General features: G+C 39.1%; 1 protein-coding gene across 20 annotated transcripts in view; it reads right to left on the reverse strand.

The window, feature by feature from the left end:
- The window catches only part of CLASP1 (cytoplasmic linker associated protein 1), a 168105-nt gene that overhangs the window by 49829 nt on the left and 104740 nt on the right, over nucleotides 1-13536 (reverse strand). For 8 of the 20 annotated variants that reach the window (XM_039701680.1, XM_039701839.1, XM_039701697.1 and 5 more), the window contains 5 exons: nucleotides 11494-11601; nucleotides 7912-7974; nucleotides 3928-4031; nucleotides 1444-1467; nucleotides 289-533 (listed from right to left, as the gene is read on the reverse strand). In XM_039701680.1, the coding sequence (XP_039557614.1) occupies nucleotides 289-533; nucleotides 1444-1467; nucleotides 3928-4031; nucleotides 7912-7974; nucleotides 11494-11601 (544 nt within the window). The remainder of the gene's footprint in view (nucleotides 1-288; nucleotides 534-1443; nucleotides 1468-3927; nucleotides 4032-7911; nucleotides 7975-11493; nucleotides 11602-13536) is intronic. The other 12 variants (XM_039701803.1, XM_039701721.1, XM_039701788.1 and 9 more) reach the window with 5 other exon arrangements.

Here is a 13536-nt window from a genome sequence, read left to right on the forward strand (position 1 = left end):
AATCTCACTGTGCTACAACAAGCACCTACCACTGGAGGTCTTCATGAGATGGATGAAGGCTAAGAGAAGACAGCATGCTTACCTGAGCCTTTCCTACACTACTGACACAAATTATACTGACGACACAGCAGAAACCTTCACAAAAGTTAACTGCAATCCCACATTGTGGAGACAAAGCCTTCGCAGCCATGAAGACACTACCTGTCTCCATAAGGCAGGTACATAATACTGCCTTCTGGCTCTAGTCATCCCCAATGAATTATTGCCACCAGAAAACCATGAAGTCACCTCAGTGTCCGTTGGCTTTTCAGCAAATTCTGAAGACCTATGAGCCCTTCTTTCCTTTCAGACCAGTTGGAGCTGGCGCAGTGGTTCAGGACCTCAGCCACATCTTCAGTCTGGCGCAGGTAGTGCGGAATGCCCCCATTCCTGGAGCCGTAGGAGCGCTCCGAGCAAGCGCTGGAAGCGTCGCTGTTGGCATCGTCATCGGAGTACATCCCGTAGGGCTCATACCTCCTTCTCACCGGCTTTTTCTGGAAAAGGGGAAACTCCGACTTAGCAAGTTATATATGTAGTTACATCGAAGCCGAAAGAAAAACATTCTATTGGGAATCACTAAAAACAAGATTAGTGCTACTGGTACAGTGACTGAAGTGTTTTAAAGATGTCACCATGCATTGCCTGCTTACCTCTCACAGCAGTGCAAGACAGAGCCCACTGATTTCAATGAGTCTGGGTGACTCAGGGGAAGAGAGCCTGCCTTCCCCAGCATGAAAATGATGTATTTATGCCCAGTAGAATTAAGTTACTGGTAATGAAATTAAATACAATAAATGTACTGGCAATAATGGTCAGTTTCATTGTTACACATACTATGATGATACAACCTCTACTTTAAAAAAAATAAAGATAAGGAAGAAACAGCTGAAAGAATCTGTGCTGGCATGCCCAGTCACTTTGATATCAATACTGAAGTGACTCTAGAAATGCACTGGATATGGGAGATAGCAATTTCTCTGTTAGTTTGGGCTAGGATTCTTTCCAGAGGCTGCTAAGGGAGTTGAGTACTCAAATCCCACTCATTTCCATAGTGTGGCATTATAGGACCTAATTCCCTCAGGTACATCTTTGACTGCCTTGATCCTTACAGAAACAATAGTAGCGTAATTGGCAGCAAAAAAACCTCTTAAATAAACCCTAAAAGAACAGGGTTGAAAAGATAATGTATATAAAAAAAAATCTGTATTTTAAAGTGTTTGCTACAGAATTCTTTCCAGTGTCCAGTCCTGCAGATCTTGGACTTGTGAAGCCAGCAGAATTTTGCTTCAACTAGGACTGGAGGATTGAAGCATAGAAATTAACTCACGTGCAGTATCATGGGCGTTAGCAACAGGGTGGGGATAGTTGGAAAGTAGAAATAAAAAGTCAAGAAAGCACTAGTACCTTGCTCCTGGAGTCTCCTAACAGCTGTAGGCAGGAAAATATTGAAGGGTGGGAAAAAGCATAGAGAATTATGTCAGAAGCTTATGCAGGGTTTGATTTTGCAACAAAAACGTATAGCAAATGTGTCTTAGCAAATTAAAAAAAAATACAGTTTTTGCAAAATAAAAGTGGGTATAATAATGCCTGACTTTATCTCCTAACTGTTGCACTACTCATACTGGCTACAATTTCCCTTACGGATCTCAGAAGTGAGAATAAACTGTTAAAAACTTTTTTAGGAACAGATCTATATTCAACACCTCTTTTCTTACTTTTAAAATCTACAATGAAAGATACCAGAGATTTTGGTAGTGATTTCACTTTCCCCACATATTACTAGCAGCGTTTCATTTTAGAGTCTTGCAAAAAAATTCTGATGTGAGGAAGCTGCTATCTACAGTAGAGCACACTTAATAAACTTCACTTGCCAAGTTCTCTTTCAACCCACAGTTCATACAGCACACTGTTTTGAAGATTAGCTTCTTTTAAGACCCCCTGGTTGGCACCACTGGCTTAAAGGCCTTACTTAACAGCAAAGTTTCCATCACCCTTTGAGCTCTTCTGACAGACCCAAGAACTGATTCCTAGTACTGACACTGTGGGTTTAGGCCAAGTCCAGCTCAAACAGAAGCAGTGGATCCAACTGGAATTCTACACAGGGAGTAGAGGTCACAGAATGACCCACCGTGTTTTGTTTCAACTGAGGATTTGGCTGAAGCCATCTTCTTTTCATTTCTTACTACATGGAAAAGACAACTGTCTGAAAACAAGGTACTGGGTAAAAGCTGGCATCACAACACTCTCTCAAAAGGAGCCTGCACAGGCTTTGTAAGTTGCCTGTTGTCAGAAGGCAATGAAGAGAAAACTGGGGTGGTGGGAAAGATGGGATCAACAAGATTGTGTTGCATCTCCTAAAGCTGTACAAATTCAGATTGATCAACCAAGTCAGCAGCACCAGCTAGTTTCCAGCTAGACCTGAGTATTTCCTTTTTAAGTGTTCAACCCTTCAAAATTTTAACATTTCAGTTTAATGTTACTTAACATCAAAGCTGGAATATTTAAAAGAGCACTCTAAGTCTTGCTGAAGATTAAGTCACACCCAAAGAAATCTCAGGGCTCAGCAGTCAAATACTGTGACACTCTCCTCCCTTAAGAAACCTGTATTCAGCAGCTGCTCACATGCAGGTATAAAACCTGATTTCATTTACACAGGCAAACCATTGTCTGTAATTATGTCCTGAACTGCTCTGCTAGCAAATTTGAGGTGCTGAGAGCAGAAATGGGCTCACAAGCTGTTACATTTGGTGATGAAAATGCTCACTAGTGATTCAGCCCACTAAATGCAACAATGTCATCCATTATACACTGCTCTACCTTTCTTAGTTCACAAATACTTTCTTTGTTTTAAAAGATAAATTTTGTAAAAAGGGCCATTTTTCTAGAAGTACTGTAATAGGTGCCATGAGCAGGGAGGTAATCAGACATAAAAAGGATAATGTTAGCCATCCTTGGGGAAGTGAACTAGGAAATGGAGAAAGGCCAACTACCACAAACACTGGCAACATAGTTCATCTTCCTTAAAGTGCATCTGAGACAGATTCTGAGAGATCTGTTTCAAAATACATCAGGAAATCCTTCCCTCATTCAGGTCACTGGAGAAGACCAATGGGTACCCAGCTAGCACTGTACAGTAATTTCTCCTGCCTCTTACACATCCTCGCTCCCCCAAATATTCGAGGTACATACAAAGGCTTATCATGTGCCTTCTGAAAAGCAGAAGACACTTTCTGGGTTCTATGCAAGAGTCACCATAGTACAATAAGATTATACAGGATAGCAACATTTTTTAAAATTACATAAAATTTACTAGGAAAAGCAGTCAATGTTTGAAAGTAACAGCAGCAAACTAGACAAGTACAATTCAACTTACACCATAACAGCATGAGATGGTACAGATTCCATGCAAGCCAGGTTATGAGCTCTCTGAGTATCTACCCAGGTGCAAATAACACAGGGCAGAAATTCGTTCTTTCTGAAACCTGATCAGGAATTGACACTAAGAGAACACTGTTTTTCTGACAAAACCTTCATGCAGGTAATAGGACTGATGGAAATCACCGACCCCACAAGTGCCAAGCACCATCACAGTGCTGGGCACATCCTCTGACAGCCAAGTGAAAGGCAAACAGCTGATCCAACCCATCCTGCAGCAGCTGTAGTACCAATCCACAGCACTCTGTCTGACAACAGCTGCAGAGAACTGACATGGAATCAGGAAAAATATACTGCTGCCAGTAAACCCAAAGTCAAACCAGCAAAAGGTAACTCTACAGCATCAGCCACTGGCACGATCAGAGTAAAGCTATTTAGAAAGAGAAGAACATACGTACAGGTAACTTTAAGCCACTTTCCGGTGCTGGAAGCATTTTGTATTTTTCCTCTTACCAGTGCATCGGCCACAGCAGCCTCCAGATCTGTGCTGGTGCTCAGGACTCGCATGGCATTCACAGAAGCAGGCATCCTGCCTGGCTGTCCGAGCCCAAACCGGTCTGCACAAAAGACAACAGTGAAAGGGATTGTTAAATGAATTCACATTCATTTGGAATCCTAATCAGGTGCCCGAGTAGTTCTCCCCACGGACTCTGGGAACTCACAGTGCTTTTCCATTAAAGGCCCTTTTACCCAGAGCTCCAAAGAGTCTGCCATTAGGGTGAGAAATAAACTATTGTTTGTTGGGCGTTGGAGGCAATTTTAGATCCTCAGGGCAACTTTTCATTTATTTATTTTAAGCTGGGAAGCAGGGTATCTATTTTCTGTTTCTTTTTACTCAGTTGTCTCAAAGTTTTATTTTAATGTCAGAGGCAGACATGCCCATCCCAATCTGGCACTCTCAAAAATCAAGAGAGCTTCTCATTAACTTCAGAGAGACAGAACCATGCCCAGTGTCAGAACATGTAAATACTTGAGCACTCATCTATCCTGCAGCCTTTTCTCTCAGGCAAGGATGTGAGACTAGCAGCACCACATTAGTCTATTTTATGTCTCAAGGCTTGATTAACCAGTAGAATACACCCCTACACCTTCACAGTATAAAAATTAAGTTAATAACTCACTTGTGAAGTGATTCAAATTTCTGGTTCTCTTGAGAAGTTTAAATTCCAGAGCTCTATATCAAAACTGGTTTTGAGCAGACAATCTCATCTTTTTTCCCTTTGAATTTGATGGCAAAGCTCTCAATGGCATCCAAAGCAATGGCATTGAGTCTAAAATGCCATTTACACGCCTAACATTAATTAGTTTACTTTATCATTTGCCCAGTTTACCAAAAAAGTTACTGAAATTACTTTTTTTAGCAAAGCCAAATTCAGAAAGGTCCACCAGCAGAGCTATGACAGAATCAGTAACTTAAGTATCACAGGTCAGATTCTGGCAGTGGAGTCCTTCTAGAGAGGGGCAGATCAGATATCAGATAGTGGGATCCTTGCTCTGGTCCATAAACAGAAAGATTGGTTATGATAGTCCAAGTTTTTCTTTCTGTGTGGGCTTGTGTTTGCTCATGGAAGACTTAGACTATCCCTCCTGGAATGTATGTTACACCTCTGTCCCTGTACCCACACATGCCAACAGGAGTTTTGCCAGCAAACTCAGTGGTGCATGGATCAAGCTGCACAAACCCATTTAAGAGACCTTCAGCTGATCCACATCAAGCAGCAGGAGAGAGGGGTCAAGTCACACAGGTCTTTTAATAGTTCATCTATATTTAATTTAACAGAGGAAAAATACTGCTTGTCAAATTCCTGAAGCATATTGTGGTTTTGCTCAAAACTGAGGCCAAACCTGGTATTCAGCAGCTTATATGTGTTTTTGGGGAAAACACTGCATATCACAAAATTTCATTGTTTTCTCCTTTATGAACCTACTGCACTGAAATACCTTTTATTGATTAACTCACACTGACATGAATCATTTATATCAGAGATTGAAGCTGGCCAGTTCTACTGTCCTAATTACACAGCTTTATTTGAGATTAAGCTACTGTGGGGAAATAGGGAAGACTTTTAAAGTACAAAGTATTTTGAAAAGGAAAAAACCCCTGAAGACTAATATTTCAAACAGAAGTGATACCTATCAAAATTTAATGTTTCGTAGAGTTACATACCCAGACAAGACATTTCTGATTTACAACAAAAGCACATTTTCTACAAAACACATTACAAGGGAAAAAAAAAAAAGAAACAAACTTCTTAGAACTACTGCCAAAAAGTAATCAAATAATGACATTTCACAAAGAAATAAAAGTTGTATGTGTTATTACTATTCCCTTTTTTAATGCACTTGGGTTGAAAATTAACTTCAAATATGAAGATGAAATAGTACTTTATTCCTAAAACGGAAAAATCTGTGCACACTTAACAGAAGCACAGAGATTATAATGCAGTAGGTCTGACTGAAAATGAAGTCACCACTACAGAGATATATACACTATAAAGTTGTACAGAGGACAAGGATTTTCCTAAGTATAAATGAGATCTGGTAAAGTACAAGGGCTGTAACTGTTGCGGTAAGTTCTGGACTTGGTTTTATATTTAAATCGAAACCAATTACATTACTCAAGTGTTACTGAGATCAAAATTTGGCTTTAACTCTTGAAACTACATAGCATGAAAAATACTACTGTCATTTGTTTTCTAATAAATTTAGTGTTACATTAGAAAAGGGAAGATAGTCGGTTGGGGTTTTTTTTAAATGAAGAACAAAATGACAAAGTAATTCAATTGTAGATCAGTTTAAATACCCAGCACAAAGAAACAAAATTGAGCTTTTTTTAACACATTAGGTACAGTGTGGCATGCTGGTTTCTATCTCCATGGCTATCAGCAATCTTCTGAACAACTCTGTTTAGTGATTTTTAAATTTACAACACCCAAGTTACTCTGGGCTTCTCCCCAAGACACTGCTGCCATCCTGGAGTGCTGAAATAAGACCACAGGAGAGACCTCAGTGTATCTCTGATGTGGGGCTGGGAATACACCTGGCTCCAGGAATAACCAGTACAGTCAAACCCAACGCTACTGGGCAAGAAATCTACAGATTATGCTCTGGCCACATTCCCTCATCTCCCTGGCTAGGTTCATTCATTATACTTGTTACAAACTTGGTGAAAATTTGCAACCATCATTATTAATCCTATTTTGCCATTTTTTAGAACATTTTGGTGCTCTGTCGTACACAGGTAATCACACAAAATTTGGTTATGCTTTGTACCAAAGCACAGGAGCCAAACATGAAGTGACTATCATAGGAAGCCAAAAGCAAACAAAGCTTAAATCTGTATTACAAGTGAGCTGTTTTAAATATTTTTAATTATTTTGATTAAATACAAATTCAAATTGTTATCTGAAAAATGCCAGTCAAATCAGCTTGCATAATTTCTATTGAGTAACATAAGGGAAATGTTTTGAGAGTTTTAGTTAAGTGATAGCCATTTAACTAGACTCATGAGAGACAGAGTATTTTTCACTCTCTATCTGAAGGGTTAATTAAGTAACTTTCAGTATAACAAATTCCTTATAAGATTTTAGCCTCCTAGAAAACACTGAACCCCTCATCTTCTACATTATCTTTGTCCCCACAATTAAGCCTCTGTAGTCCCAAAGCTAAACCTCATTCAATTACTTTTAAGATTCCCAGTAAAATATCCTTATTTCAAAAGGAATTATGGGTTCTCCACAACTGCAAACCCAGTACAGGGTAGGACAGAAGTAACTGGAATTTGCAGATTTTTCTCATTACATGTAACCATCAGTCACATTATGCAAAGCCCAGTGAAATTAAGCGATTTTTTTTTTCTTTCAAAAGCTTCCACATATTTTGGACAAGGCCTTGAGAATTATATGAAAGATGGATCAGCATGAGTTATGCTTCAAAGTTCATTCTGAAAGCTCATCAGGTGCTTAATTTTTGCTGCTGTTGTGTATTTTGGAGGAGATCTCATAAAGAATTTTCATTAATAGAGATAGGAGTCCAGAATATTTAGTAATAAATGGGATAAAACCCATTGGGATCCTATCTTAGGCAATGGAAAGTGCTACACTGCTAAAGAGGAAAAAGAATTTGCAAGTACTCTGCATCAGTCAGGATTTAGCCCATGCTGCACAACTGATCCAATTTACAGGAGAATTGAGAAAGCCCTGGATCACCCTTTGTTTAAACACTGTTCACAATGTTCCTAAAATACACCAAATTAAAAACATCCAATAAATGAAACTCAAAACAAAAAGCCACGTTGAACAAAACCAGAACAGAAAGCCCCGCAGCGGTGAGAAGCACATGCCAAGTGCTGGCTGATGCACACGATGGCAAATGTTAAGATGGTGTAAAACGAGACTACGGATAAGAAGCGGATTCATGCAGTTAGCGCTTGTTCACCTGACTGCCCAACAGAATCAGCAGTGGAGAGAGCACTAGTGGACCTGGAATGACGTCGAGAAGCTGCAAGTAGAAGGAATGGCAACACCCACAGGATTAACACACATTGAACCCGAGACAGAAAATGCCACAATCCGAAGGGGATGCGTGTGACCGCTACCGCAGAGGTGTTTCATAGTGACAGGGAATGGCTGCATGTGGATGCGCAACAGCTGCAGTGCGAGCCCCGCTGCGACGCCTCGCCCGCAGCTCCCCGCTGCCCCCGTGACCATTAACACAATGCATGACAAAATCATTTGGAACAGTCCCAGACTGGGTGCAGCCCAGCAAAAACACCCCGATGCACATCAGTCACGTTCCAGACCTGCAGGTCTGGCAGGCGGCCGTCACGAGAACGTGGAGCACGTAACTACAGAGCAGGGTTTAGATGAGTCTGATCTAAACCCCAAAGTGAAGCCATGAGGAATGGTTACGAATTGTGCTTGCAGGTATTTTTCCACAACATTCTAGCCTACGCATAATAAAATCAACGTTAACAAAGAGAATGCGTAACCACATAAGAGGAAGAGTCATACAGGGAGGTCACCAACCACTGTACAGGTCCTTGGGTTGGCTTCCTTTCCAAATGAACACACGTACACACATATTCAGGTGTTGCTACTTCCAAAGGTCCCTTGCTTTTAACAAATTTTGCATACATTTTTCTTGAACCTCAGTATGTACATGCAGAGCTAAGGAGAATATGCACATCACACACCCATCTAGAACGACACATGTATACAAATTGTTAAAAGCAATGGAGTGCACACAGTAGCAGAGGAGCCTAAGCCAAATATAGCTCCCACTTCAATTCCCAGTTGTTAGCAGCACATCAATCACAAAATGCCTTTGGAGAGGTTTTCAGTTCTTGGCTTCAGCATACAAGTGAGTTCTTTATGAAAGCAAATGAAAAACGGGCCCAGTCATTCCCAAATTACAGAAATTTTGTCTTTCTGAAGAAGTTTTCCCTATGTCTAGCAACAACATGCTCATCAGCTCAAAGCAACTGACCCAAGAAACCGATTGTTCATTTAAGCAATTCATCACCACAGAGTCACTGAAGGCCTTGCTGCTTTACCATCATAACTAGTACTGTCAAGAAACTGAAAAAATAAAGCAGAATCACCTTACAATACAAATAGGCTTTGTCAGTTATGCACATAATTGTGCAGCAGAAAATTCTACATCTTCTGTTTAAGGTAAAGCATTAAAAAAACACAGATACTAATGTAATGAAATAGGAATCAGCAACATGAGAAAAATAAAATTTTGTGGTTTTTTGACTTTGAGAGCTTCACTGAAAGCTATATGCAATATGGCCTTTGGCCATGGAGAACCCATGCATTTATTCAAGAGTACTATCCCACTGACATCATACGTAAACTCATTAAAGATATGCATGATCAGTGGAGGATTATGGACTGAACCTCACAATTAATGTTTGTAGGTCACAACTGCTTTCCCCCAAGCCATCCACTGTGCCCCTGTGGACACCACTGCAAGATCAAGATCCAGGGAGAAACAAGAATAACAAAAAAAATTCAAAAATCCCCATCTCTGCAAGGAGGCTGAATATAGATTCACTCTTGACTGTTTTTACTAACTTAGGAAGCAGGACTCATGACACACAGACATGTATGCCTGCACTGCAGCCCCAAAACAACAGGACGTCAGTGCTGACACTGACCACAATACCATTAAATGCAAAAATCTTGTCATTTCCATTTAGTTACTCTAAATATAATTCACAAATATACAAGTTAATCATTATAAACAAAACCAGACTATGAACAGCAGGATTGTATTACCTTTGCATTATTACGAGATTAACTGGGTTCTAAAAATACTGTAAGAGAACCACACTGTTTTGGCTTAAACTGACATATATAAATTTCTTTGAAATTAATTACACACCACATAATTAATAAGTTCATGAACATATTTGATCTTAAAGCATTTCAATGAAAACACAAGAAAAAGGTAATAGGGTAACAACAACACTGGGTTACTGCTGTTGCATTTGTATTTCCTCCCCATGTAACCTTCATGACCTAATAACAATGTATTTCTAGAAATGCATTACTCTTCAGGTAATTAAAAATCAAGAGCTAAAATGAGATTACTCCTTCCTCACAATAATACACTACAACACACATCTGTAACTGAGATTTTATAGTCAGTCTAAGAGTCAGACTCAGCATCAGTGGAAGTGTACAAAGCTCACATGAACCATGGTACTGAAACACTACCTTTGCTTTTCAGAAAGGGTTCAAGACAGTACTTCAATGACTGTATTTTTAATAAAACAAACAAAACACAGCACAGTGACATAGAACACTGACGAATTAACACTGAAATCCAGCCTACTTATACATTTTAGCTGGAGAAAAAAGGCTTCATCCAAAATTGAAGCTAAGCAGGTTAGCTATATACAGTTGTAGATCTGTCTTTTTCTAGATGTGGTATGAAATCACCTTCATTTAATCAATAAAATGTTCATCTATTTATCTTAAAGAGCTATGAACCATGTTATAAATGCAAAGTTGAACTCCATTTTTCACCAGAAGCTGAAATATTAATGTAAACAGATTATTTTATAGCTTAATATAATAAAGTCATTGAACCCAAAAGCTTCTCCAATATTAAAACCTGTGCTCCGCTCCATTTACACATTGCATCATACAACTGTATTTTGTCACTATGTGCAAAATAGATACTGTAACACCATTCTTCATTAAATTACTACATAAATGAAGAGGGTCTGGAGATAACTGTATTTCATGTCTGAGATGACAAGTTTTGATACGAGAAGTAATGTATTTGGTTGAACATATGATATGGCATTTGATCAGAAACATTAACTATCTTGCTGTATTCAGCATTGTGCAGAAAATTTCTGCATAAGGTAAGTGCAATGAGTTTTTCTATTTGTACTGTACACTTTAACTGCAGTTTAATGATGCTCCTTTAAAATCTCAGTTTTTCTTTGGTTTTACACTGCCTGACAAAGTTTTCTACAGCATGTGCTACTTAATTGATGATTGACTGTCCTGTAAAACCTCTACAAAAAGACAGCTGCTATCTCCACTGGAGGATTCAGGATAGAAATTATATACTGTAACTGTAGCTAGCTGTAAGAAAATCGAATCATGAATAATTGAGTCACTCAACAACAGGCTACAATGCTACAAAACTACTTCACTGTGACCTAGAAAATCCAGGCTTGCCCTCCCATAGATTTCCATCAGTGTTATTAAGCGAAGCACAGCAGCCCAATACAAGCTGATTCAATGAAACTAAAAATTGCAAAAGTACAAACTAAGCTATTTCCCTGCTAACAGTGAAATGCTGAGAACCAGAATTGAAGCATGCAGAAGAAAACAGAAGGGGAAAAAAAACGGGGTTGGAAACGGGGAGTGTCAGGAATCCAGAGGACAGAAAAGAGCTCATTCCACCTAGCAGTGTCTTGAAAGGGCAATCACAACAAGGGAAAAAGGAAAAGAAATATTGACCCTTAAAGCTCCAATGCCTACATGTACTCACCAAGTGGAGGGAAGCCCCGAGCAGGGCTTGTATCTCGACTGCTCTCACGGCTGGTATCACGACTGCACCCCTGACTCATGCTGGGTCGGGGGATGCGACTGCTCCGTGCTAGCATGCAGCATGGAGAGTTTCAGAGAAGGTGAACAAGTTTAATGAGGACAGAAAGCTCAAAGTCAAGTCACAGTTCTGTTAGTTATGGTAATTATTACATTAGTAATTACAATTTGTAGCAGCCTGGTCAGGCTCTTTACAAACCAACTACCTTACATGCTGAGCTGTGTTTGTGATGTGAAATTTCAGCAGCCTTAATGTCTGGCTGACAGTCTGCTTTTTTCTTAAGCAATCCGAGTTTTGTTATTCAAGTAGAGCAGGAATCTTCAATCATTTAGGGAAGCTCTACTGTTGCAAAACAGACGAGGCTGAAAGAAACCCTTCTGGAATATTTCTTCCTTCATTTTAAAATAAACACCCTTCTGGAACAAATGAGCAGACAAAAATTTCTTTAAGTAATACCGATATGATCTTTTTACATAGATTTGCCTTTCACAAGGAGAGTTTTTTGAACAAATATCCTAAGGAAAAAAAGGTGTACTGCACAGACTTGCAGAGATACCTTTCTCCAATGAAAAGATACTGGGGAAAAAATATTTAGAACCTGAATACCCGAAAGACAGGTTAAAAAGTGATTTGAATTTGAAGAGAACAGTAGCTTCAGATATTTAACGGAAACTAACTTCTGCTCCTTAGACATTTCTAGAAGTTTATGGTTTTATATGCACACAGTTTGAGACATATGCACCCTTCAGGGGAGCTTTAAACTATATTCTTTACTTGTACAAGATCCTACATACTTGCAGATGTTTGAGATGCTGAATGCTTTAAAAATATTTGCAGAAAGTTATTTAGTAAGTTTTATGCCTGATGAAGAATACTATATTTTCTTAGGGCAAAAACTAGCAGTTAATTGTCAGGAGAATTTAATGACAACAGGGATTTCCCTTGCTGTTTTAAAAAGGCAGTAGCATATTTCAAGCGTTCAGGAATCACTGTTGAAGAATTTTCTCAGGCAAAAAGTAAAACCTAATCTACCAGTTTTGCTGACAACACAGCAGAGGTACATATGCATAACATGAACGTGCTAGTACTTCGACTGCTTCCTTACTTTTATAAAAATAATGTTATTTGCATGCTTCAGAATATATATATATATATTCTTACAAATATCTATTGGTTTGTATACAGAACTTAAATGCCTAGGGCTCAAGCTGAAGTTCCTCTACAGTGCTTCAGTGCTCTCACATAAAATGGATATATTAGCATCCTTCAAGCAAAACAGTACAGAACAGAATAGAAACCTTCATATTTAGGCTTTAAAATTCAGATGGAGACTTCTGCCAGATTCTTGTTTTGTCAAATCCCTCCCAGTTTTGCAAAACCCAGTTCATGTCTCTGCGATGAATTAATGGTTCTGATGGTTGACCTCTGATGTCAGACAATGTGAGATGAGCCATCAACCAAGCTGATTAGATCACCATGATGTCTAATGGTACCGAGTCACATGGTCTTACAATAAATAAAATAGACTAAATGATAAGAGCTGGATGAAATTAGGGTTCATGAGTACAATAATCCCATCTCAGATGTACAAGGGGAAAAGCTGACAGGTGAACTACAAGTAAAAGTAACACTAAAGTTCTCCACACAAATACTTGGTTTGAAATTGCAGACTCTCTAGAAGCAAACTACTCATTCTTGGGTCTCATGCTTAGATGTAAATAATGGCAGCCTTCACATCAGGTTTGCACAAGCAGTCATTTCCCTTAAACAGAGAAGGTCTGCCCATCTTTTCTATAACACAACCATACCAAAAACAGTAAAGGCTCTTTAGAGAGGGAGAGATTTGAATGATTACAAAAATTAATGGATGCACACAATAGATTCTCCTTCCATACCAGCTAACAGCAGCAGCATGAAGTATAAAGAAAATGCACTTTAACTGCATTGTCCTACACTAGTAGGACAATGCTACAGATGAAGCATAAT

This window comes from Passer montanus, unplaced genomic scaffold (genome assembly GCF_014805655.1).
Source record: "Passer montanus isolate IOZ18808 unplaced genomic scaffold, ASM1480565v1 scaffold1, whole genome shotgun sequence".
In the NCBI taxonomy this organism is placed as follows: domain Eukaryota; kingdom Metazoa; phylum Chordata; class Aves; order Passeriformes; family Passeridae; genus Passer; species Passer montanus.